Below are 25,308 nucleotides of genomic sequence, written 5' to 3'. Positions count from 1 at the left end.
AACTTTTAATGTAAATGTCAGCTTTGTTTTTAGATATGGATCAATGCAAAATGACGATTATAGTCTGGGCAGATCTGATGGTATTATCACGGTTGCTATCTTTGGTTCCCAACGTGGCAACTGGGCACTGAGCATGTGCTAAAGATTTGTTCATAATACTATGTAATGCACATGTAAATGAATATGTGAACATTTAGGGTTCATATGCCTGGACCACAAAACGAGTCTTAGGTAGCACGGATATATTTGTAGCAATAGCCAAAAATACATTGTATGGGTCAAAATTATCGTTTTTTTATTTTACGCCTTAAATCATTAGGATATTAAGTAAAGATTATGTTTCATGAAGATATTTTGTAAATTTCCTACCTTAAATATATCAAAATTTAATTTTTGTATAATAATATGCATTGCTAAGAACTTAATCTGGACCATTTTAAATGTGATTTTCTCAGTACTTAGATTTTTTTGCACCCTCAGATACCAGATATTCAAATAGTTGCATCTTGGACAAATATCCTAATCAATTCTATCCTAACAAACCATACATCAATGGAAAGCTTATTTATTCAACTTTCAAAGAACTGACTCTTATGACTAGTTTTGTGGCCCAGGGTCGCAAATTTGTCTGCCACAATCCATGCTGCATCCCAGTGGAAGCAATTTTAAACTGTAATCCTAAAACATTAGTTTGCATACTAGCAGATGTACTGTAAATGCATAACTGCTACATAATATCATAATATGTGCTGCATGTTTTTCTTCATTCCGGATACGCTGCGGTCAATGCAAAGGGAAACGCTTTCTCATAATTAGAAAAATGACTAGAATCAGTAACAATCTGTGGCAGGCCTTGTCTTGGACAGCTGAAAATGATTTTCTTTTCCTTTTTATCAGCATGAATGTACCACTCTCCAGCTATACATTTACTGGAGTGAGATATGACCTTGTGAAAACCACACTAAACGTGGCAACATCTGCGAAAGCCACATGAGAGAACTGAGAGAATGTCCATTCATACTGGCACTATTTTCATCTACTATATAGTCAAGCACTTTTTTCCTCAAAAAAAAAAAAAAGTACTAATCTCAGAAAATGTTAGGGTGTAAAACCATGAGCTAGAAACGTGTTGTCCATCAAGGCCTTCCAATTAGAAGTTTCGACTTTGCAAACTCTCTCATAGATTTGCTCCAACCCAAACATCTGTTACTCTACCTGTTAAATTCTCCTGCTTGGGCCGTAATCCATGCGGCGTGGAGGCTAAATGCTCCTCTCCGTGGGGCGAAACTTGAACTGCCACCTCCACTGGGACGCAGGCTCGCCGCAGGCCTGCGGGTGGAGGCGACGGTGGCAGGTCTGAACCTTTGTCCATGCATAGGCGTCCTTGACATTGCCTGCGTTTGTGGTCGATGAACACCAGGATATCAGCCAAAGGAAACCTGGAGCGGCACTGACCACAGGTGAGGAGGTCCTGATCCCCTTTAGGGGTGGATGGTTCCGATCCGGGATGGCTTTCCCCGTCCTCTGGGATATCTGCCGTCACGGGCTCAGCTACGGTAGGAAAAGCAGAAAGGGAGGTGTGAGAGATAGAGGAATAACTTCCTGTAATATCTATACTGAAACCTGATAATGACTTGATAAGTGCTAATTATATATGCACCGTAAGTGATAATCATATTCATTTCCATATAAATGGAAAAGGTGTTGAAATTTGCAGTGGTGATAGAGGTGTTATATGTCATATGTAGTCAGGTGTCATATGGATTTATACAGACTGATTTTATACCGTTTTAGTTACTATGCATAATGCAAACATTATGAGTACATTGCTTTTGAATATTCTCTGATATGAATAGTAACAGCAATAAAAAATGTTAGACAAACATCCAACTAAAACATTTCAGGACAAAATGTTTCACAAATGATCTTTTTGTGCTAACATTTTGAGAACGTTATTAGAAAACCTTTCCAGTTCTGAGAAAGATCCCTGTTATTCGGGATGCTAAAAGACACAATAATATTCATATTCATAACATTTTCCGGGGCTACAATACATCAGCACAGCATATGTACCAGGAGACTTTGAAATCTATCCATTATTGCAATGCTGACACTTCTATCAGAGGAATACTGACAGTCAATGAAAGGCAGATGCAGAGAAGATGAGAAACCAAAGACGGAGAGCAAAACAGTGGTTGCCCAGTAATGGTAAAGAGGAGGGGGTTGTTCGCTTTAGTTGCATGACCCTGTTCATTATCCTGCCAATCTCACGTCTTAATGAACCCAACACCTCAGAGAATCAAAAAATAGATTCTAATTTGACTTCAAGATGATTGGAACCCATTTAGTTAAAAGTGCTGGAATCCTCTGAACTGAGGTTAGCTATTGAGGGGAGTATATGGGGTAGTTCCCAGAAGGACAGCCAGAACATATGAAAGAGCAATCAAAACCACATCATGCGTCTGAACTGGGCTGAGGGAGATTGTTGCCATCGGTGGTAGGTTAACCCTAATTCTGTGTCAGGTCATGTGGGATAAAAGGTAGGGGCGACAATACGAGAACTAAAAACATGTTCCAGTATTTTAATCAATCCTCTTTCACAGCTTTTTTTTTTCTTTCAAGGCGTGCTCGGAAGACGCACAGTTCTGTGTTAACATTATGAACTGAAACAAAGCCTCAGATCAGACCATGTGTTGGACAAACAGGTGTAATTTAAACCTCCTGTGAACCATTAGGACAGTTTGCAAATATAACATTTGGAAACTAAAATATCAAAATCACCACCACTGTTAAAACATTTGAAATTAGTTCATATGATTTCGTATTTTATAACATTTTTTAAACATGATAAACTCAAATTGTATACAAAAAAGACATATGGGTCAACAACATGGTGCTTTTTTCATTTGAATATATAAAATATTAAATAATTGTATATTCTTTGTGTATTCAAGGTGCAAGAAAAGTATTTGTATTTTGTAGAATCAACATGAATAGAACATTTTAAACATAAACAAGTACATAAAAGATGTTTTAAACTAGATCTTTAACAGATTTATACTTTTTATCATCTCATGCTTTATGACATGCTTTATCGTTGACTCATATGTCCTTCAAAGCAATGTTTACATTAAAAAAAAAAAAAAAAAAAAAAAAAACACTTTAAATGTATTTCGAACGGGAAATGTGTGGGTACACTTAACAGATAAAAAAAGGCTGGGCTCAAGTTCAAGTTCACCTAGTAGTGTCTCATCTTGAATGAAGCATCATTTGTTAATTTTCTGCCCCCTAGCGGTTACGCATTGCAACTCGTGTCACGCAATGCCGTATCGGTGCTATTAGAACACGTTGGAACGCGATTTAAAATACAGACATAAAACCAAACTCTAATAGATCAAGTCTAACTTCACGTTCATATCTATTACATGTAGGTTTTCTCATTTATAATCGCCTTTATGTTTGTAAGACTTTGACGCGCAACACTTGAGGTGATTTGAGAGCGTCGCAGGGGGGTTATATGATAGATGCATAAAACCATGTTTGTAAATCCAATGGCAAGGATAAAACTAATACAAATTGGGTTCCACTTCATAACAAACCTTTTTTCACTAAATAACAAACCTTCGTTATTTATATTCCTGTTTAAATTCTTGAAAAGACCCGAAGGAGGAAGTTGAGGAGAAAAAAAAAAAACACTTTCTGAAATCAGCTTTTAAATGCACTTGTTTAGTTTTTGAAAATAAATATTATATGTTAGCTTAACCCAAAATCGTAGGCTAATACACATACAAAACTAATTTGTAAATTTAAAGCCAACATTGAAGCCCAAGGAAAGCTCTAGTTTGGACTTTTAAAATCCCTCATGGGAAAGTTAACTTAGAGCTTAATTTTCCTTTTAAAATGATTTAAATGCTAATAAATGACGTTTAATTTACTTCATACACACATGTGCACACAAATGCATATCAACCTTAACGAGTTGCGAATCATTGCGAAGCGCAACTCAACAGCAAAACGCGCTTCGTTCCATCTTAAGAGACGCACCTTCGTGAACTCTGTTAAGAAAACTTATTTATATGAAATGCATTTAAGAAAGAAAAAGAAGAACTCATCGTAAACTTACGCGAAAACTCCCGTTTGCTTAAGTGCTGGGGTTTGCCCTGCTTGCGGCGAGACATATTGGACACGGTCTCAGCTGGGATCACATTGGGAAGAGCCAGAGTCTTTAGAGAGTCCAGAGTAAAAATCTTCTTCAGCGATGCATCGGGTATCCCACATGAATTAAAGAGAATAGTACAGAAGACGCGCGTGTAGAGGCAAGACGCTTGCGTTGGGCTTCATGGTTTCTTGGAGAAGAACACAAGACAGGAATGGAAAGTAAGCGAAGCCCCCTGAGCTGCTGCAAGTTCAAGTGCGGACGTGACGTGCCAGCGAACTTGACCGTCCAGAGGTAGATGATGGACATGGATCTGCTAAACACAAGCAAGAGGAGGACGGCTGCGAGTGGGAGGGGGTGAGTCTCATAAAAACCAATGATGGGCTGCATGTGAACCATAGACCCCAGCAGCCAATGGGCAGAAAGAGAGAGAGAGAGAGAGAGAGAGAGAGAGAGAGAGAGAGAGAGAGAGGGAGAGGGAGAAGGGTGTCTGTTTAGAATAGAACCGAAAACACGAAAGCATATAGGGGGTCAAAATGACCCTTTGGATCCAGTGGTTTTCTTCAAATAAACTGCATTTTCTAAATTATAATACATGTGTCAAATCAAAATGCAAATTTGATGGTAAGTTTCGCAGATGTATATGATTAAGGTTCAACATTAGTCAAACAAAACGTGCACCTTTCGTTTCTAGTGTTAATTTTTATTTATTTATTTTTTAACCGCTTGCTTTTAAGTGAACAAGAAACAGAACCACATACTTATTTATTACTATTTTTCTATTTTCAACGTTTTAATAGTCCTTAACAAATCTATCTGTTCTTGCTGTTGTGCAAACTCTGCATCCTGGCGCCGTTCTAAGAGCCTTGAAGGAGTTCCCACATATGCAGGACACTTGTTGGCTGCTTTTTTGCTCTTCAGTCCATATGCACAGCTATATTTTGGCCACAACATTCATTTCAAGCATTTAAACAGAAGCTTTTGGATCAAAAGGTGTTTTGGATTATTAGAAGCATTTATTAAATCAGGTTTGGCAGACTGTGTGAAAGAGGCCTGATGAAGTGATGTGATTACTTTTTAGATAAATAATAATAGTAATAATAATAATAATAACAAACAGTGAAAACTCAATAGCTTGAGACAAAATTTCGTAGAAAATAAATAAATAAACGAATAAATAAATAAATGTCAAGACAAAATATGAAATTCACTACAAAAATAAAATATATAAAATAATAATAATAATAATAATAATGATAATAATAAAAAAAGAAAAGAAAAAAAAGAGAGAAAAAAATAACAAAACCAAATTTTTAATCCATGGAGTGTCAAAAAGAAATCATCTCAAGTGTTGTGTACAATTTCGCCATCTAGTGTTCGGTGTTCTATGTTCAGTGACTCAATAAAAAAGTATTAATTTATTGTCTACACTGTAAAAAACAATTTGCTGAGTCAACTTAAAATAATTTGTAACCTGGCTGCCTTAAAATTTTAAAGTTCAGTCAACTCAAAAAAAGTTTATTCAAATGTTAAATTATACTAAGTGACAACTTAGATATTTGATTTGAATCAACTTAAAAGTTTAAGGCAGCTGGGTTACTTACCCATCTGTTAAGTTTAGCAAACACATCTAAGTCGTTACTTAGTACAACTTAACATTTCAAGTTGACTAAACTTATTTTAGTTGACTGAACTTAAAATTTTAAGGCAGCAGGGTAACACATTATTTTAAGCTGACTCAACAAATTGTGTTTTTTAATTTTTACAGTGTATTCCATCAATGGCGAAAAGCTGAAGTTTAAGGAGTTTAAAGAGTAAAACCAAATAGACCTACCAATAATCTTCTAATTTTTTATTGGATTACGTGTTATTGAATTGTGAGTTGTTTTGCAAATCTTTGACTTTCAGTAAGAATACCACACTATTGTATTAATATTAAGACGTTTTGGAATAATATACTTTTTTGTCTTTTGTTTGTATTGTATTTATTTAATTGTACATATTTATTTTTCTTTTGTTGTCGATGCTATTCAAGTCTCTAGGTCTTGTGTAGGTCTTGTTCTAATATAGTAATATATTAGAAATTTGTTCAAATAAAAAAAATGCTTATACTTGCGTCCATAATTCAACATTCTAACATTAATTATCTTTTGTCTAAATACTGACAAACGCACGAACAAAAGTAAGCACAAACATAGGATGAAAATCATGTATGCTGACCACAAGGAGCGCTTGTCATCTTGTTCTTTCTTGACACCGCAGCGCCATCGTGCGTCAAGACGCGCAGCTGCACCTCAGACTGGGATGGGCAGAGCAGCGCTGCTCCGCGCAGAAGAGCAGACGGATGTCATTTATGGAATAAATACATTGGGATTTATTAGGTAGGTGATGCTCCGTGTTTTATACACTAACCACAATTTTGATGAACATATTCGGTTTTAATTTTATGAGCAAATATTTTGCATGATGGAAACGAGTAATTGGCTGTCATGAGCTCTAGAGACGACCGATCCGGCCTATTACGGACTAGAGGTCTCTAACGGCGTCTGATACGTGATGAAAACAGCAGCACGCTTATTTAAATACATTTAGGCCTATACCTGCGTCGATTTATAGGCTTCACCTCACGAGCGTGATATATATGGTTAGTGTAAATAAATGCGCACCGCTACGTATAAAAGAAGCGTGTATTGAAATATACGCTGGGTGTATATAGTGAGCGACTGTCTCTTAGAATAAACATCAGATCTGTCATTACCGGTGCAGAACAAGGCCAGTGCTTGAAGGCAGAGGCGGAGACTGACGCTCCGTTCACACGCAAATGATGCGCTGCTTCTTTAGATGATGATGCTGCACATATGCATATAAGGTGATTCTAAACTATATTTCAGCTCAAATACTAAAAAACACGCTACATTTTAATAAAAGAAAATCAGGCTTATTTATTCATTTATCCATTCTAGAAAGTAGACATTTTTCGCATTACGGAAATGAGAATGGAAATTCTAGCATTACAGTTAACGGGAAGTCTGCAGATGGACTAAAATGACATGAAAATGTTTTGTTAATTGGTCTCATTTTTCTGATGCATCATCTTCCTGATACGCTCCCTTATTTGTCTCTTGTGGATTGCTACAGTCATATTGAGTCATATCACTTGTCACTATGCAGTGTCTCAGGGTTGGCCAGAATGCAGAATTGAAGATCTGACTCCCGTTGTTCAAATCATGATTTTGACATATAAATTGAACTGAGCTCATTCATTCTGTGGCAAAGTAATTCCAGCTGCAATTTCATCACAGGTCCCATTCTCAAAAATGTAGTGTTTCTCCACTTTGGTCCACAGAAGTTAATTTCTTAAAAGGGTCATTGGATGCAATATTCACTTTTAAATGTTGTTTGAACATAAATGTGACCCTGGATCACAAAACATCATCTGAAAGCTGAATAAATAAGCTTTCCATTGATGTATGGTTTGTTAGAATAGGACAATATTTGGTCGAGATAAAACTATTTGAAAATCTGGAATCTGAGGGTGCAAAAAAATCAAAATATTGAGAAAATTGCCTTTAAACTTGTCCAAATATAAGGTTCGTAACAATGTATATTACTAATACAAAATTAAGTTTTCATATATTTACAGTAGGAATTTTACAAAATATCTGTTTTTTTTAAATCCCTATAAATAACCCCTTTCTCAAATCAAGCCATTCTCAAATTCTTGGCTGTGTGACCCCATGATTCTTGATTGACATGGCCGTCTTACCTTAAATTCGCCCTGAGTGAGCTGAGTGAACTGTAAATTGTCCGCCATTGTTTCGATGCCAGAGCAGGAGTAGACAAGAATGTCTCCTAATCAGTTGAGGTGTTTTGTTGTTGGATGTAATAATGAACATAGCAGTTGTCATTTACTCCCGACATCTGAGTCGCTGATAACGCAGAGGATTACTTTTGTTTTTGAAGGGAATGCACCCCTAAATGTGTGATTGTGTAAAACATTTGTGATCCAGCTTCACTTACAGAGGAAATGAGTATGCAGTTTTTTTTTTGTTTTTTTTTTATATGAATCTTTACAAATCGCCTTTCCTTATAATGTGTTAGTTAGCAAGTTCCACGGCTAAATGCGGATAAAGTTTACAGTCTCAAAGAAAACCACTAGTCACCTGACGGCAGAGAGGGGCGGGGTGAGCAGAGCTCATTATCATATAAAGGGACATGCACCAAAACAGCTTGCTGTGAACAGAGCTGTTTTTGACAAGATAAAAAGGATGTTGTTTTACACTACCACTGAGAAATTTTATCCAAGGTATGTTATACACTTTTCATTAAGACCCTAAAGAATCATATCAACTTGTGGAAAATGGGCATCCGATGACTGATGAAAAAAATATATACGTTTAAGCACTCATTCAACATGGTATCATTCAAATGGTAAAACGATGGTACTGTCAGGTAGCCTACCAAAAAAACATTGTAATGCCATTTTAATTTTTGTTTGCTGTTGATGTTTTGATACAGTACAGAGTCGTTCACAAGCAATGACTTCTTGGCTTCATCCCAAGAAAAGAGGACTTTTTCACTATGTTTTAATCGATCATAGGTATATCAGTGCTCTTTAGTTCGCTGTGTACTAAAAGTATCTGAAACAGGAATGAGAACACGTTTTAAATGATTCGTTGTGTGAGTAAGGAGTCAGGTGTTTGAATTATTTGCGAGCCACTGATTCAAACAAGTTTGATTTAATAAACTGGTTCAAAAGATTCACTGAGAAGTGGCGGTTTAAAAGAACTTGTTTACGAACAAGACATCATGAAATTATTCTCAGGGTGTTTTTGTTATTGCACTGGCTTCCAGTAAAGTATCGAGTTGAGTTCAAGATTTTGCTACTCACATACAAGGCACTTCATAATCTTGCACCTCAATATCTCACTCAACTTCTTCAGGTTTACACCCCTTCACGTGCTCTTAGATCCTCATCTTCAATTTCTCTTGTGGTACCTCGGATTCGATTAACTACTATGGGTGCCAGATCCTTTAGCTATGCTGCCCCCTGCTTATGGAACTCTCTTCCCCTTGATATCCGCAACAGCGACTGCTTGGTGACTTTTAAAAAACGTCTTAAAACGTATCTTTTTATACAGGCTTTTTAATAATATGTTTTTCAGTCTTTATTGTATTTTATTTTTAAATATGAAGTGTTTGTTGTTTGTTTTGTTTTGTGTAGTAATTTTGTATTTTTTATTAATTATTCTTCCTATCTGTGAGGTGACCTTGGGTGTTTTGAAAGGCGCCGTTAAATAAAATGCATCATTGTACGCTTTTTCATTGATATAATTCTAATCACCACTAATTTTAGTTTTTTTTTCCCCCTTCACTGGTTAAAAGACACATTTATAATTGCTCAAAATATTGAAAGCCTTAAAGAAGAGACACTGAGTTCATCCTTTTAGAAAGGAAAGAGGTGCATTGTTTAAGTTGTTAGAGGAGTCAGCTGCTTGTCTGGTGCTGCAATAAATTATCCAATTTTTTCAGGAATGAGGGAATTCATTTCCACAGGGTGTATTTAGTCTCATGGACTACTCTTTAAATAAATCAAACTTATAGAAAGCATAGTTCCAAAAGCCCCATTTATTGTTATTGTGTTGTAGTTAAGACTAGGCATTATCAGCTTATGTGCGGTATTTGCTGATAGTGACTCATGTTGTACAGTAGATACATTATTTCCTCTATATACCTCATGCAAGTTGAGTTGAGCTTTTCTAATTAATTGACCAGAATGTAACTGAACTGTTAGCAATAGTTCTTCTCTGACCTCTCAACAGAATGACCTAAAGAGAGAACAGGAGGAAAAGAGGAGGCCTGGTTCAGTCAAGATGAGTTTGACATCCTGGTTCTTGGTGAGTGGTGGGGGAACAAGGCACCGCCTTCCCCGGGAAATGATCTTTGTGGGACGGGACGACTGTGAGCTTATGCTACAGGTAACTTGATCACTTGACTATACACAAGCAGGAGAATGTCATTGTCGCTTCAAGGTTAGAGTCAGCTCTCCCTGGATCCATAACTGTGCATAGTGTATATGACACTTTCCATGAATAGGGTATCATGTTTTGTGTTCGATAAGCATATCATATAATCTAACATAAAATTAACATACCATGAAAAGTAGGCAAACCAATAAATGTGTCAAATGTCTGTCATGCACAGCCAATCAACCTTGTTTTCCAAAACCAGTGATCGTTTAATTTAACCCTGTATTTTAGAAATTGTAATATTTATGCTCTTTATTGCTGGATTGTAAAAAAGGATACGTTTAAAATATATAAAAAGATTTTTATATCTTTTTTTTTTTTAATTGGTTGTTATGTGTGTGTTGGATTTTTACTTGTTTGTTTTATTAGGTAAAGCGCCTTGAGAAAGGCGTTATATATAAAAATAAAGTTATTATTATTAGTAACCATCAAGTAAATGTTGTATGAGAGTTTCAGCCAATATTTTGTACTATTTGTGTGAAGTGCCATGCAGAATTCTTTAGAGAATTCAAAAATAATTTCCTCCTGTCTTCACCTAGAATTCCACAAACTTGTTATGCAGCATATTATTTATTCCCATTATCCATTATCTTTTCTTTAAATCCCAGTCTCGTAGTGTAGACAAGCAGCACGCCGTCATCAATTATGAAGTAGCCACAGATGAACATAAAGTTAAAGACCTGGGCAGCTTGAATGGGGTGAGAAATGTGTCCAGTCATAATAGATATTCATTATGTCTTCGCTGGTATGATGAAAAGCATATGGTGACAGCTGACCTCCTTTTCTCTCCTGTAGACATTTGTTAATGATGTACGTATACAGGAACAGCAGTATATTACTTTGAAAATGGGTGACAAGCTACGGTTTGGCTATGATATCCTTTCAGATGTAAAATGAAGCACATTTTAATTGTTTAGTTTGTTACACTTTAGTTGGTTTGTACAATGCATTTTAAAAATGACAAAAGTATGTCATATGTAAATACTATATATTTGGACCAATTCTATCCATGCATTTGCATTTCTATATATTTTGTTTTCTCCTTAACCCATCTTACATACCAACCTATTTACTGTGGTGCGTGGAGAATTACATGTTCCAGAGGAAGCGCTGAAGGTAATAAAAATGCAGTAACGCAAAATATTAAGCAGCAATGTTTCTTGAACATCAAATCAGAATGATTTCTAAAGAATTATGTGACACTAAAGACTTTGGTAATGATGCTGAAAATGTAGCTTTGCCATGAAGGAAGAAATTGCATTTTAAAATATATTAAAATACAAAATAGTTATTTTAAATGATAATAATACTTCATAATATTACTGTATTTACTGTATTTTTTATAAAATAAATGCAGCCTTGGTGAGCATATAAGATTTCTTTCAAAAACCTTTGATTGATTACAGACTTTAATCTTTGTCAATATGTGATTAATATCAGGCCTGTATTGTTGACTTTCTTACTTTCACGTACATGGACAGCATGAAAAGTTCACCAGTCAACTCCAGTTAACCAAGAAGCCTTCACCATCTGGGGAAAGCACCAAAAGCCCAGAGGTCAAAGGGGCAGATGGAGGAAAAGATGCTGAGGCCAGACCTTTAGAACCACCACCAAAACCAGAAGAGAAGTTGTCAGGTGAGTAGAAGATGGGTTGAATGTGAGTTTACAAAGAGTTACATGTAGCTTACCAAACTCAAAACATCTCAAATTTTCAACAGGAGACATAGCTGTGTTCCACAGAGGAACCCCTCTTTATGGACAGCCATCTTGGTGGGGGGACGGGGACGCAGATGATGAAAATTCTGGGAAGCACGATGCAAAGGCCTCTGAGCAAAAACAAGTTAGATGTGAAGCAGGTAGGATACACTTGCAATAAAGGGTACAAAAGCTGTCACTGGGGCAGTACCCTTTCAAAAGCTAGTAGTATGTTGCATTAAGATAATAATATGAGGTACTAATATGCACCTTTTAGGGGTAAATAAGGCACAAAGGTGCACCTTTTGAAGAGGTACTGCCCCAGTGACAGCTACATTGTTGTCTAGTTCATTTGGTCTGATTTCATGAATTTGATTTCGCTTGCTGATGTTATGCATTCATGCAGGCCGTAAGGACACTGCAACAAAGCCGCCAGTAGGACCAGGAGCCACAACACAGAATTTAGGAACCCAGGAGCCAAGCTATTTTGAGATCCCCTGTAAGGAGACTCCTCCAGTAGGGGGAGACACAGGAGAAAGCCTCCCTAATAGTTCAGAGGCGGTTGCGTCAGCTTCCACAATCCCTGCATCGGAGGGCGGAGCACATGGACATGCATCCTTCACTATTGAGTTTGACACAGTGGCTTTTGGGAAGGGTAAAGAGCGAGCTTCAAAGAGCACTCAAGACCATCGACAGAGGCCGAAACGAGGGGCAGGGGAGGAGTTGTGTGCGTTGCAGGCCGCCATGGTGGCAGCAGAGGTAAAGGTAGCAGACTGGCTGGCACAGAATGAGCTGCCACTTGCTCGCTCTGAATCCGTTGCTGAGGATGACGGAGACAGCGTGAAGAGTGATGTCCCGGTTCAGCTGAAGAGCCTTAGAGGTTCGTTCGTTTTGTTCAGAACACAAATTAAGATATTTTTGATGAAATGCAATGCAACCACTTTCAAAACCCCAAAAGGTAGTAAAGACATCATTAAAATAGTCCCTGTGACATCAGTGGTTCAACCTTAATTTTATAAAGCTACGAGAATACGTTTTTGTGTGCAAAGAAAACAAAAATAACTTTATTTGAGATTTTTTTTTCTTTGACTGACATGGAAGAAAATAAATTGTTGTTGGCATCACTTTGAAATTGCCTTACTAAATGACACCCTTTAAAAAGTTTATAAATTTTTATTTAGAAATGAAGAATACTTTATTGAATGAAAGAATTGCATTTTGTGTATTTTTGAATAAATTAAGAGATGCTGACAATAAATGAGTGAAATATCTTTGACCTATGAATGATAAAATGCCTTCTGGACACTGTTGGCTGCAGTCACCGGTGACTGGTCATGTGCTTTCGACCATCCTTCTGTATGTTTCTCTCTCTCTTTTTCAGGCAGTAAACATGAGGATGGCACACAGAGTGACTCAGAGAATGCATTGGGAGAGCAGCTCAGTAGCCGGAGGGCGTTTCTGCAGGAGCGTTATAGAGGAAGGCAGGGCGTGCAGAGGACAGAAGGCCCTTTCTGTGGGAGGGAAGATCTCTTCCAGCACAAACCATCATCTGCAGCTAAAAAGATGGCACCGGTAGGGGGTGAAGTTGGCAAAACAGCTCAACGTTCTTCGCCACAGAAAGCCAACGTGCCCAGAGAGCAAAGCACTGGGTCTCAAGAGACTTCAAATAGGGGACATATAGATGACCAAAGCGATAGAGGGACCTACACCATTGAGCTGGAAAATGGCAATGCTGAGGAGGAAGAGGCCAGGCGTATGATTGATAAGGTAGACCTGCAGAAGTACAGAAATTATGTTTTCTTACATTATATGTTTGAAGATGTCGAACTTGGAGTCCTTTGTAAAATGGCAATGACTATTAGCTGCTGATATGCAAAAATGATTCTGAATGTGTTATGTTTTAGGTTTTTGGGGTGGAGGATAACCAAGCTCTGACTAAACTGCGTTTTCCAAAACACCAGAGAGACAGAGGAACCATCTGTCCAAGATCTGGAGCCATGGAAACCAGACAAGCTGGTTATGTTGGTGCAGAGGTATATCAGTAATAATTGGCATTCTATTCTGAAAATATTATAAATTCCTTGAAGATATTCCATATCAGTTTTAAAATATACTTTGTAGACTTAATAGAACCACAAAGCTTTCCAAGTTGTCTCAATCATTTGTTTCTCAGATTAAAAAAAGTACTGTCTATTCTTATGTTAAGGTTCTACCAGATGACTTGGTTGTAGTAGGAGGTCCAAGGTGGGTCTCACAGTGGGCTAGTCTAGCTGCAAGTCATATACGGACTGATCCCGAGGGATCCGGAGCTGAACCCACTATCCTTTGCACAGAAGAAAAAGGTTCAAGGCCTGTCAAACATCTCATAAAACACTTTGGTTTTGTATTACAGTTCAATTTTAACAGATCTTCTTTCTTTGCAACAGCTGATATCAGTGCATCTGAACGTAAAAGAAGGACCCTCCCGCAGCTCCCCTCTGAAGACACTGCTATGGATCCACTGCCTCCTGCTATGAATCCACATAGCCAATCCAGACGAAAAGCTCCTTCATCTGAGAAACAGGATCTAGAGCTTCAGGAAAAAGTAGATCAGATCAATAGAATCTCTAAAACTGGGCAAAGAGTTTCAGGAATTGCCTCCGCTAGCACAGAGGTAGATCGGTCCAAAGTGAACAAGCCAACTCCGCCCAGAATCCAGAGTAAAGTCGGTCAACAAGGAGCTCAAGCTAGACAGACCGAGAAGAAACAAGATGATGGGAAACGAAAGAAAGGAGATGAGGACCGAGAGAAGACAGGGAAGCCGCTACTGAGGCAAGAGAGCTTTACAGTGGAACGGCCGAGTGTTAATGTTCCTCTAGAGCTCATACCTTGCATCGATGGGCCTGGTGCCTCAACCCAGCCCAGGGTTGAGCCCATGGGAGTCATCAGTGAGGGCATTGATGCTGCCACCATGTTAAAAGACTCAGAGGCCGTGGCTGCTTTTCTGGAAACCACTTTATCAGACCTTGCAGATCCACCGAGCTACTCCCTAGAGGGATCTGTCTCACCTGAATCTGACATTGATACAACAAGCACGGTCAGCCAAGCTGGAGGAGAAGGAGGCCGTAAGACAGCCCAAAGGAAACGATCAGCTGGAGGTCCAGGCCGTGAAACAACCAATAAAAACATCAGTGCCACCGAAAGGAAAGGCAAAGCTCAGCCCTCTGGCTCAGCTGGTTCCAGAGCTTGGACGTCTCTCGACCTGACAGATGATGACTTGAGCTCTTCTCTTACCCAGGATGCTACAATAAAACGACCTCAGGCCCGGGGTCAAAATACCAGCTCTAAGGTAGAGCCAACAAGTGGCAAAACCAGAGGAGCAAAGACGGCCGTAGCTCCTGCACCCACCAGCTCTAAACCAACCACCCTTCCACGACCCAGACCCACACGGGCTTCCCTTCTTCGCCGTGCACGACTGGGCGAAGCTTCTGACACTGACCTCGCTGATGTCGATCGTATGTCTGTTGCTTCAGAGGCCTCTACTGCCAGTTCTGCATCAAGGCCTTCAGCTGGGCGCAGGACCCTTTCTCGGATTGAAGCCCTTGCTCAGCCACGGAGGCCACGAGTGGGCTCTCCTTCAGCTCGGAGTGACTCGGAGGCTACATCCGGCAAGATCAGGGGCTTCGTTCCACGCCCTGCCCCGGAAAGCGTACTGCGGCTTGGTCTCCGCTCTACAGCGCCCTCTTCCTCTGCCGCGGTCCCTAGAGCAAGAGCTAACAGCGCTTCCAAACTGCCCGATAAGTGTCCTGGTACTCCCTATGTTCAAAGTACACCTGCAGGTCAGGCTTTTGGGTAAAAATGTACTAGAAAGGATAACTGGCTAAAAAAATAAGTTAAAACAATCTTGATCTGTTATATGTCATCTTTATAGCTAGTGGAAGATGGCGCCGGGTACCTATCGAATACGCTTCTACCTCAGAGGATGAGTATGGCTCCAACCGTCACCCCACTCAACACACTCGCCTGCGTCCAGTGGCTCCACGGGTGACCCAGCTAGGGGGTTCAGCCCCTGCAACACCCAGCCCTGGAGGCATCTCCATGTTACGACACCAGTCTAGCCGGGAACAGGATGATTACATGAGAGACTGGACCGCCCACAGTGAGGAGATTGCCAGGTAATAGCAAACAGCATGTGCCAGCAAGCTACTCAGAAATACAGCAAGTTAAACCACAAACTACAAAAATTTGAGGCCGGTTGCATAAACTGCTTAGACTAGTTCTATCATGACAACTCTCCGAAGACTTTAGCATAGTAATGGATATGACAATCTTAATGTATTTGATCTCGCCAGAATAGATCTGCTACACTGCTGAATTGCTGCTTCTGTTGGTTATTGCTGCTGCTGCAGCAAAGCAAGTACAGGAGCTTGCTACTGCCAATACATACACCGATATGATGCTGTGAGTACTGAAGACATACTGCTGCTGCACAAATAGCATATAACCCATAGCAGATCTATACAGGTGGAGCTAGGGAAGGTGGAGGGTTTCAAAGGAACTTTGAAAGCGCGCTGCGAAATGCTCTAGTGAATGCTAACCAGCCATTTAAATGCAAAGCTGCAAGCTCATTGGCTGCATATGCAACATGAACCAATCAGCTTGTGACAAGTAGTTTAACACTCAGTTTGCAGTAAGGACCCATCATCCTGCGTCATCTAGAATTTTAAAATAGAACTTGGCATTCTTACAAAGTCAGCCATCTATTTTAAATATTTTTTAAAACTTTTTTTTGTAAATTCAGTTACAAAAAGGTAGAATTTGAATCTCCTACCAACTACCACTTGTCTACTGCTAGTTGGTAAAACTAGTTTTTAAGACTGAGTCTTAACATAGTGCATAGTGGTTTATGCAACTGGCCCCTGATAGAACTAGCTAATATAGCCCGTGATGTAATGTGATTTGTTCAAGTTTACTAAAAACATGCCCAACAAAGGTGTAAAAATATTATATTGCAATTTGTTGTGCTTGTCTGTTTTTTGAGGTGATAAAGTAATAATAATGTGACATCACTATATATTGGAAAGATAAAATACTTTTATAGGAAACCAGCATAAAACTACATTTAAAAGTTTTTATAGGATGTGCATGTGTTTTCACCCAATATGTGAAGAGTCATTTACACTACCATTCAGTGTACCATTCAGGTATTCAGTGTCACTTGTTCCTTCAGAAATAGTTCTAATATGTGACCCTGGGCCACAAAACCAGTCTTAAGTAGCATGGATATATTAGTAGCAATCCTATGGTAGCAATAGGCAGTAATACACTGTATGGGTCAAAATGATAGATTTTTCTTTTATGCCAAAAATCATTAAGATATTAAGTAAAGATCATGTTCCATGAAGATATTTAGTAAATTACCTACTGCAAATATATCAAAATGTAATTTTTAAATTTTAAAATTTTTAAAGGTGATTTTCTCAATATTTAGATTTTTTTGCACTCTCAGATTCCAGTGACCCTTATGACTGATTTTGTAATCCAGGGTTACATTTGTTGATTACAAAGCATTTATTTAAAATTTTGTTGAAGTTTTGTAATATTCTAAATGTCTTTACTGTCACATTTGTCACACAGTTGAACACATCTTTGCTATTAATGTCTTTAAAAAATCGTACTGACCCTAAACTTTTAAATACCAGTGTATGTTGGAACTACTCCTGCTGACTGAAACTCAAAACAATAGCTTGTATCAGATCTATACCTTTGTGGGCAGCGATCCGACATGTGGTGCAGCAGCACTGCAGGTACTTTCCTGATCCTGTTCAGCTCTCTCCTCTCCAACTACCACTAATAGCTTCTTCATCTTTAGTGATGCTGCTGCCCATCACTGCTTATGCCTTAAAAGGTCTTGTCAGCTGCCTTTCATTATAAGTAAAATCTTTTACTTATAATACAAAAAGCTGATCTAGTAAATTATTGATTTAGATCATTAATCTTTTGCATTCCTTTGTTACAGAATCAGTCAAGACCTGGCTAAGGATCTGGCCATGTTAGCACGTGAGATCCATGACGTCGCTGGAGAGATTGACTCCGTTAGTCCTTCCTCTGCTCCCGCAGCTTCAGTGAGAATACATCGGCATCATTACTAGAGCCTTCTATGTATTTATATGGGCCATTTAATTCTTTGGTGCCTGTAGAGGTGTATATCAATACATATCGACAAGGCTGTGAAAGACTTTGGTTTTGCATACTGTGCATTGTTCACAGAATTAATTCAGTAGTTAAATAAATGAGTGCTTGCATGTTGACGTTCGGGAGATCGCAGTTCAATGGTGTTATTTTGAGAATATAGGATAATAGGACAATGTATGTATTACATTTAATATTGTTTAAACACAGGATTGTTAAATGTTTAATTGATTTTTTAATATAGAAAATAACAAAAACTTACTGCAGTGTATAATCAGTGATATATGCAATCATCTTGCGGTCTCTCTCAGGTTGAGGACCGTGTGTTTGAGGATGTTCTGGGCAGTGCTCCAGAGATCAGTGGCAGAGGTGTGGAACTAAGACCTCGCGGTGCTATCAGCAGTCAGGATTCCCGTGCCATCCGCCGCAGGACCTGGAGCAGAGAGGAGGTAAATCTTCTGAATCTCGAAAATCTTAAGAGCTTGCATCCCATTAGCTAACATCATGATTGTATCTGTTACTGGAAGCTCTGATTTATTTAGTTACTTGTGTTCCACAAGAGGGCGCTGAATTAAATTTTTTTTTTTTGTCATAATAGAAAGCAGTATCTTGACATGTGTCTCTGAATGCATCTTATTTTTTACATTGACAGCATAAAAGTGGCACTCTCTGCTTATTCTGCATTTACAGGGTGTGCTGGACAGTTTGCTGTTGGCATCAGTCTCCCAGCTATCAGCAAAAATCAAACAGGCCATGGAAAAGACAGCCAACAAAATCAGGTACACCACTCTTTTTTTTAAAAAAAATAAATCAATCAATAAATAAGGCAAAATGTGTATATTTTAATCATTTTTAATAAATTGTGTAATCAGTTGGATTTAAAAAAATTAAACAACTGACTGACATTTTACATTGAAATTTTAGCATTTTATGTGCAAGTTAAAATCGTGTTCAGGGAATATTTATGATAATGGTCTTTGTGCATTTTTGACCTTAACTTGATATGATTTTATTATGTACAACATTCATAGTTTTAGTTCTGGAAGGTCTTTTGGAAGGCCATGTTTTGATTTATTATAATTTATGCAGGATTTTATTCAAAGACAAAGATCGAAAGTGGGAGGAGATTGAAAGCAAACTGCAGGCAGAGAATGAGGTGCCTCTCCTCAAAACCTCTAATCAGGTGAGACAGCAGTCAGAAACCATTTATCATTAGACTTAGAATATCAAATAAATAAAATATTTATTTCAAATTAAATATTTTTTAAATACATATTTTTTAATAATCCCAAAAATGAGAGAAAAATGGGTCATAGGATACATAAGTGTTCCACATTAGTGGTAATGTCCATTTACCTTCCTTGTTTGTTGTTTTGGATAAAAAGTCATTGTAAGGAAATTTGGGTATGATCAATAAAAATGTTGAATGGTTGAGTGCAGTGTTGGGGAAAGTTACTTTTAAAAGTAATGCATTACAATATTGAGTAACTCCCTAAAAAAGTAACTAATTACGTTACCTAGTTACATTTTATGGAAAGTATTGCGTTACTTTTTAAATCGGGGCAGGGCTTGCTTGTTTGTTTTTAATATAAAAAGTTGTAAAAATGCAAATGTAAAATCCTTTTCACACCAAAAGCCTCAGGCTTTAAGAAAAGTACATTCACGTCTGTATAGTAGACTGCAGAAGAAACAAATGTCAACTCTTCAGCAATAAAAAAAGGAAAACAAATGTTAGATTATCTTGAGTCATTTTTGCTTATTAGTATGGTTGAATTGGATCATCAAAGGTTGGCAGCAAAGACATCTGTTAATAAAATGGGATTAAATGCATAAATGATATTTGTATTATTTAACATATTTAATTATTGCAGGTTTGCGTCATATTCTGAGTTGAATTTCAGTGTTTTTATTCATTTTGAGGAATACTGAATCTGTTTTTTGTGAGTGAGATGAATTAATGCACGTTCACATTTATTCTAGAACTGATATCTTACTCCCGATTTCTCTCAACATGGGAACAGGAGAGCTTTTAATCAATAAATGGGGGGGAGTAACTGGCGTTACTTATCTGAAAAAAGTAGCTCAATATATTTTCTTGTCAATTAAAAAGTAATGCGTTACTTTACTAGTTACTTGGAAAAAGTAATAATGCATTACCCACAACACTGGTTGAGTGTGTTGTCAGTAACAAGGTTGCAAATATATATATACACACACACACATATATATACATCCATTTAAAAGCAGAGGTCTGATTCTTTATTTATTTTTTTTTTTTTTTTGGAGCAAGATTGATTATTCGTCCATTGATGGTGAAGCTGTCCTGATGTTTTGGTAGATTTCAGAGTTCATACATCACAGCCGCTTCAGCTGAGAATCTCTCAGTTTAATTAGACTGAGCTTTTGACTCATGGTTTGTCACCGTTCAGATTAGGCCTGAGGCGCACCACCTCTGCTCAATGACAGGCCAGTAAATCTAATGCTGTAATGCAGACTGGCCTCAACTGAACTCTTGAAACTTCTGAAATGAAGAAGCTGACCACAACGACCTAGCGCTGACATAAAATAAAATGAAACACTCTCAGTTTATAGTGCTATAATATTTAAATAATAAGTTTAACCAAAAGCATGTTAGTGTTATGAAGCTGAAATGAACAGCTACAGCTGTATATATAATAAAAGTTTGAAAAATTTAATTTGCCTATAAATAAGTTCTGGCAGCCAATGTTTTCTATTGAGTCTTTTTTATTTGATCACTCTCAGGAGATTTCCTCCATACTCCAGAATCTGAAAAGAGTGGAACGACAGCTGCTAGGTAAGCAGCACTGAGGTGTTCTTGTCTTGTTCATACTTTTAATGTCTGCCATACAATAACCTCATGAGACCAAATAAAGTTTTTGGTATTTAGGGTCATTATACTGTAACTTTGTGTTCTAGTATGATGTGAAAAAAGTTTTTTCCATTCTTTTTTAGTTTGAAAAAAAAAAAAAAAAAAAAAAAGTAGACTATAATAAACCTTATTCTTATTTCAAAGTGTTTACTTGAAAGTCAACTAGAGTGTGATCCACAGTTTTTAGTGTATGATGCCCAGTTTTTCTTTGTAACCATTTACAAAGTTGTCAAGTGTATGATGCCTAGAGGCACAAAATCTGTTCAGACTTTTAAAGTCATGAAGTTTATTCCAGCCTTTAGAGAGCATTATCAGGCATCATTACCATACTATTTTTGCATTTTGACAGTTTAATCAGGCACAATTTCCAAACCGTTTTTGACACTTTAACTCCACCATTAAACAGTGTGGGGTTGGTACGATTTTTTTTTTGTTTTTAAAAGAAGACTCTGTGATATGCAAAGCCACATTTTCAGCATCATTACTCCAGTTGTCAGTGTCACATGATCCTTTAGAAAACATTCTATTTTAAACCATATAAAAATAGCATTATTTTGAAATAAACATCTTTTTTACTATTATAAATTATTATAAATGATCTTTTTGGCATTTTCTGTTTTTCTATGCACAGAGTATATAAAGTGCCTGAATTTAAAAGCTGTTCTTCTGGTTAAAAAACTTCTCTTCTGTGACATTTTCTTATTTGAGATGTCATTTAAAACAAAGCAGATGAATCCATCAAAACTAAACCTGCATATATAATGTCATAACTAACAACTACACAATTTTTTCAAGTTACAGTGGGACTTCAAATGTGTGATGTTATATTTATGGTTATATTTATTATAGTTTCTGAGAAATTCACTTCAAACCAATGCTCTTGGCAGAGCTTCAAGGTCCCAGGAGTATAAATCCATAGATTGATTGTTTGTTTGTTACTTGAAGTGATTGATCATTATTAGTCGCTTTGGTGATTGACTATATATCTCTATATAAGATACTAATAAATACCTTTTTCGTGACTTTTCAATCTCCAGTGATTGATATAATGGTGGACCCCGATGGCACATTGGATGCTCTGAGCAGTCTGGGTCTGACCAGTCCACTTATGGCTGAGAACAGAGTTAGTCCTGGCTCACAAGGTCCAGCTGGCAACCAGGCTGTGGACATGTCCGCTAGTACGGCAGCATTGCCCTCTGCCTATTCAGAGGTCGCAGAACGAGATCTTGGCCTGCAGGAGAGGAGCAAAGAGCAGAACACTGCCGATCAAAACTAAATTACTCCGAACAGTTTACACTGAGATCCTGCACTGGTTTCCAAAAGCCAGGTCAACGGGACTTTTATGTGAATAAATGTGAGGTATGCTGTTAAACTTCCTATATGACACTGCATTTAAAAGTTTGCTTCATGAATTCTGTATATCCATGGACATATTTTCAATAATTAAAGAAAATATTTTGAAATATCGATCAACTATAACACCCGTAGTCAGAATTACTGCACACAAGCATTAATTATTCTGAGTGTCTGTCTGTAGATGTGCCCAAGAAGATGCTAAGCACATGGATGTTGAACAGAAAGAATATGTAAAAGTGTTAAGCTCAGATCATGCTGTGTACTGTCACATGTTTAGCCAAATTTTTCACAAAGGGGTTCAAAATTAACACTCTCCCAGCACCAAATTGACCAGTTGGATGGTATTTTGAACATAATATGTGATTCAAATCAAACCATGTACTAAAGAAAATATGTCTGACAGCTTTTACCACAGAGGAGAATTTTCCATCTTAAGTTTATCTAGGATGCATAGAGTTGTTGTTTTTTTCCAGAGCTCCATGTGGAGACACATATGTGGAATATTTCTCACATTAAAGCACCAAACTAAAATAAGTAAAATAAATTTCATGATGACGTGTACTGTATGTCAATATGCAATGATCCTGTTGTCAATATACACATTTAAAAGTTTGGGGTCAGAGATTTATATTATACTTACAAAGCATTTATTTGATCCCAAAATACAGTAAAACATATATTACAACTGAAAATAACTGGTATTCTGTTGTTATATGTTTCAAAATGTAATTTATTCCTTTGATGGCAAAGCTGAATTTTCAGCAGCCATTAATCTACTTGTCTAGTGTTACATGATCCTCCGGAAGAAAAATAAATTTGTGGATTTGACTTTCAAGAAACATTTCATATTCTAATTATATTATTGTTGAAAGCAGTTGTGCTGCTTAATCTTTTTATAAAACCTGTTAAAACATTTTTCTTTGATTAATAAAAAGTTTAAAAGAACAGCATTTATTTGAAATATCTTTTTTTTGTAACATTATAACTCTCTTTACTGTCACTTTTGATCACTTTAATGCATCCTAGCTGAGTAAAAGTATTAATTTCTTAAAAACAAAAATAAATTTAACTGACCTCAAACTTTTGAACATAATAGTGTATATTTAAATAAAAATAATGCAAACATTTTCATGGCTTTATTTTGCCATTGTTCATTTTTATTATATTTTGTTTGGACCCTGTTTACATAGCAGTGAACCAAAAAACAATATCTGACATATTTTAGTGAAAAAATTTACAGCCAATTTCTGCCAAATATTTAATACATCTACTGTGCAATCAGATCTTTAGACACTAAGGTTGACTAACTGAAAACGATTATCTAAAAAGACAATATTGCAGCTGTTTTGCTACAGTGAATTTGTGATTTATCACAATGCTGATATGTCAAGACAAAGCTAAACTGTGTATTACACTGATTTATATTTGATACATTTTTACCATTTCTTCTTTTGCATTCTTAGAAACAACCCAGTCTAATATGTGGAGTGTATAAATCCAGTGTTGTTATTTGGACCAGTCCTTCAATTTGATCTTTAGCACTTTGATTATCTTTTGTAAACTTAATCATAAAACATTCCTCTGCATACCTTTCACTACCTAAGACTATAATGTAACTGCTTACCTGTAGTTGCCATGTTCCATGAATACCCTATTCATATATGGAAATATATAATAACCAATTAGGAATATTAAAGTTGTCTCTGCCATGTGATAGCCAATAGGAAGGCCTGGATTTACCCAGATGTTAATCAAGCTTGTTATGTCACGAAGTGCCCATTATCAAGGTCATTATCTGATGATGTAGACGTTAAACATCATGTTATTTTGCACATGCCAATCAATCAATCTGTTGAAATGAGTGTTGTGAAATGGGTACTTTTGACAGATTGAAAAATGGCTCATTTTATGTCAAATGTCTCTGCAGGCCGTCTGGTTAGGTAGGTAGCATGGTAATTTTTCTCACCTCTTAGCTTCCGTCTGCCTCATACCAGTGGTGTTTACACATGAATGTAAAACTAATATTGATTTAATAAAGAACTTTCATATCCCTGGATGCTTTGTGTCATAATTTATTTATATAAGGTTCGCCTTTGTTTTCTAAAATGTTACACATTAAATGAATAGTACTTTGTGCATATGTTTTAAATCATACTACCTATAATAAAATTCTGTTTTGCTTGGAACTGTTGCATTATTAAAGGAGAAGTCTACTTCCAAAACAAAGATTCACATATAATGTATTCACCCCCTTGTCATCCTTTCTTTCAGATGTAAAGAAATTGTTTTTTGAGGAAAGCATTTCTGCATTTTTCTCTATATAATGGACTGATATGGTGCCCTGATTTTGAACTTCCAAAATATAGTTTAAATGCCGCTTCAAACGATCCCAAATGCGGTTGTGAGCAATCCCAGCTGAGGAAGAAGGGTTTTATCTTGCAAAATGATTGGTTATTTTAATTTTAAAAACACAATTTAAATACTTTTTAATCTTAAATGCTCGTCTTGCCTTTCTCTCCCTGAACTCTGTGTATTCTGACTCAAGATAGTTAGGGTATGTTCAAAACTTCAAAAATCATTTCAAAATCATCCTACATCACTGCACAAGTACCAACCCAGTCTTTGCAAAGTAAACATGTAAAGAAGATCAAACACCCTTAACAAAAAAGGTAAAACAGCGATATAGGACGATTTTGAAGTCGAGGGAGAACATGAGATGGGAGTTATTAAAAAGTATATAAATTGTATTATTTTAATGAAAACAACCGTTCGTTACACTAGATAAATTTTGGAAGTTCAAAACCGGGGCACCATATTAGTCCATTATATGGAGAAATGTTTTCTTCAAAAAAAAACATAAGAAAAAAAGACATGAACATCTTGGATGACAAGGGGGTGAGTACATTATATGTGAATCTTTGTTTTGTAAGTGGACTTCTCCTTCAAGGACTCATGTTAGCTTGAATAATTAACCTATTAATGAAGTAGACAACTGCCTTATCTATATGCAT

The 25,308-nt window shown here is 37.0% G+C and overlaps 2 protein-coding genes across 3 annotated transcripts in view; one reads left to right on the top strand and one right to left on the bottom strand.

The window, feature by feature from the left end:
• bcl11ab (BCL11 transcription factor A b) overlaps positions 1–4,483 on the bottom strand; it is a 31,465-nt gene extending 26,982 nt beyond the window's left edge. The window contains exons 1-2 of the mRNA XM_051113322.1: positions 4,124–4,483; positions 1,216–1,551 (exon numbers count right to left, since the gene is read on the bottom strand). Coding sequence (XP_050969279.1) covers positions 1,216–1,551; positions 4,124–4,178 — 391 coding nt within the window. The 5' untranslated portion in view covers positions 4,179–4,483. The remainder of the gene's footprint in view (positions 1–1,215; positions 1,552–4,123) is intronic.
• A 1,965-nt stretch (positions 4,484–6,448) lies between these two features.
• cep170ab (centrosomal protein 170Ab) lies at positions 6,449–24,346 on the top strand. Of its 2 annotated transcripts, none has more exons than XM_051113129.1 (19): positions 6,449–6,537; positions 9,979–10,134; positions 10,794–10,883; positions 10,981–11,062; positions 11,246–11,301; positions 11,667–11,820; positions 11,904–12,041; positions 12,287–12,760; positions 13,262–13,647; positions 13,785–13,913; positions 14,087–14,222; positions 14,307–15,698; positions 15,791–16,034; positions 17,879–17,954; positions 18,363–18,500; positions 18,742–18,830; positions 19,141–19,234; positions 20,815–20,866; positions 21,979–24,346. In XM_051113129.1, the coding sequence occupies exons 2-19, from the start codon at positions 10,030–10,032 to the stop codon at positions 22,215–22,217; spliced, it is 4,074 nt and encodes a 1,357-aa protein (XP_050969086.1). In that variant the 5' UTR covers positions 6,449–6,537; positions 9,979–10,029; the 3' UTR covers positions 22,218–24,346. The 2 variants fall into 2 exon arrangements, with proteins under 2 accessions (XP_050969086.1, XP_050969085.1); XM_051113128.1 differs by having other exon boundaries at positions 17,879–17,984.
• Positions 24,347–25,308: the final 962 nt, after the last annotated feature.

The sequence above is a fragment of the Labeo rohita genome, chromosome 6, assembly GCF_022985175.1.
Source record: "Labeo rohita strain BAU-BD-2019 chromosome 6, IGBB_LRoh.1.0, whole genome shotgun sequence".
NCBI lineage: Eukaryota > Metazoa > Chordata > Actinopteri > Cypriniformes > Cyprinidae > Labeo > Labeo rohita.
The sequence above is the reverse complement of the archived record's forward strand: the minus strand, read 5'-3'. Positions and strand labels throughout refer to the sequence as shown.

Coding starts and splice junctions, on each gene's coding strand:
- cep170ab (XM_051113128.1), top strand. CDS start 10,030: ATGAGTTTGACATCCTGGTTCTTGGTGAGTGGTGGGGGAACAAGGCAC. Junction 16,035..17,878: donor CACAGTGAGGAGATTGCCAG/GTAATAGCAAAC, acceptor CCTTTGTTACAG/AATCAGTCAAGACCTGGCTA. Junction 20,867..21,978: donor AGTGGAACGACAGCTGCTAG/GTAAGCAGCACT, acceptor TTCAATCTCCAG/TGATTGATATAATGGTGGAC.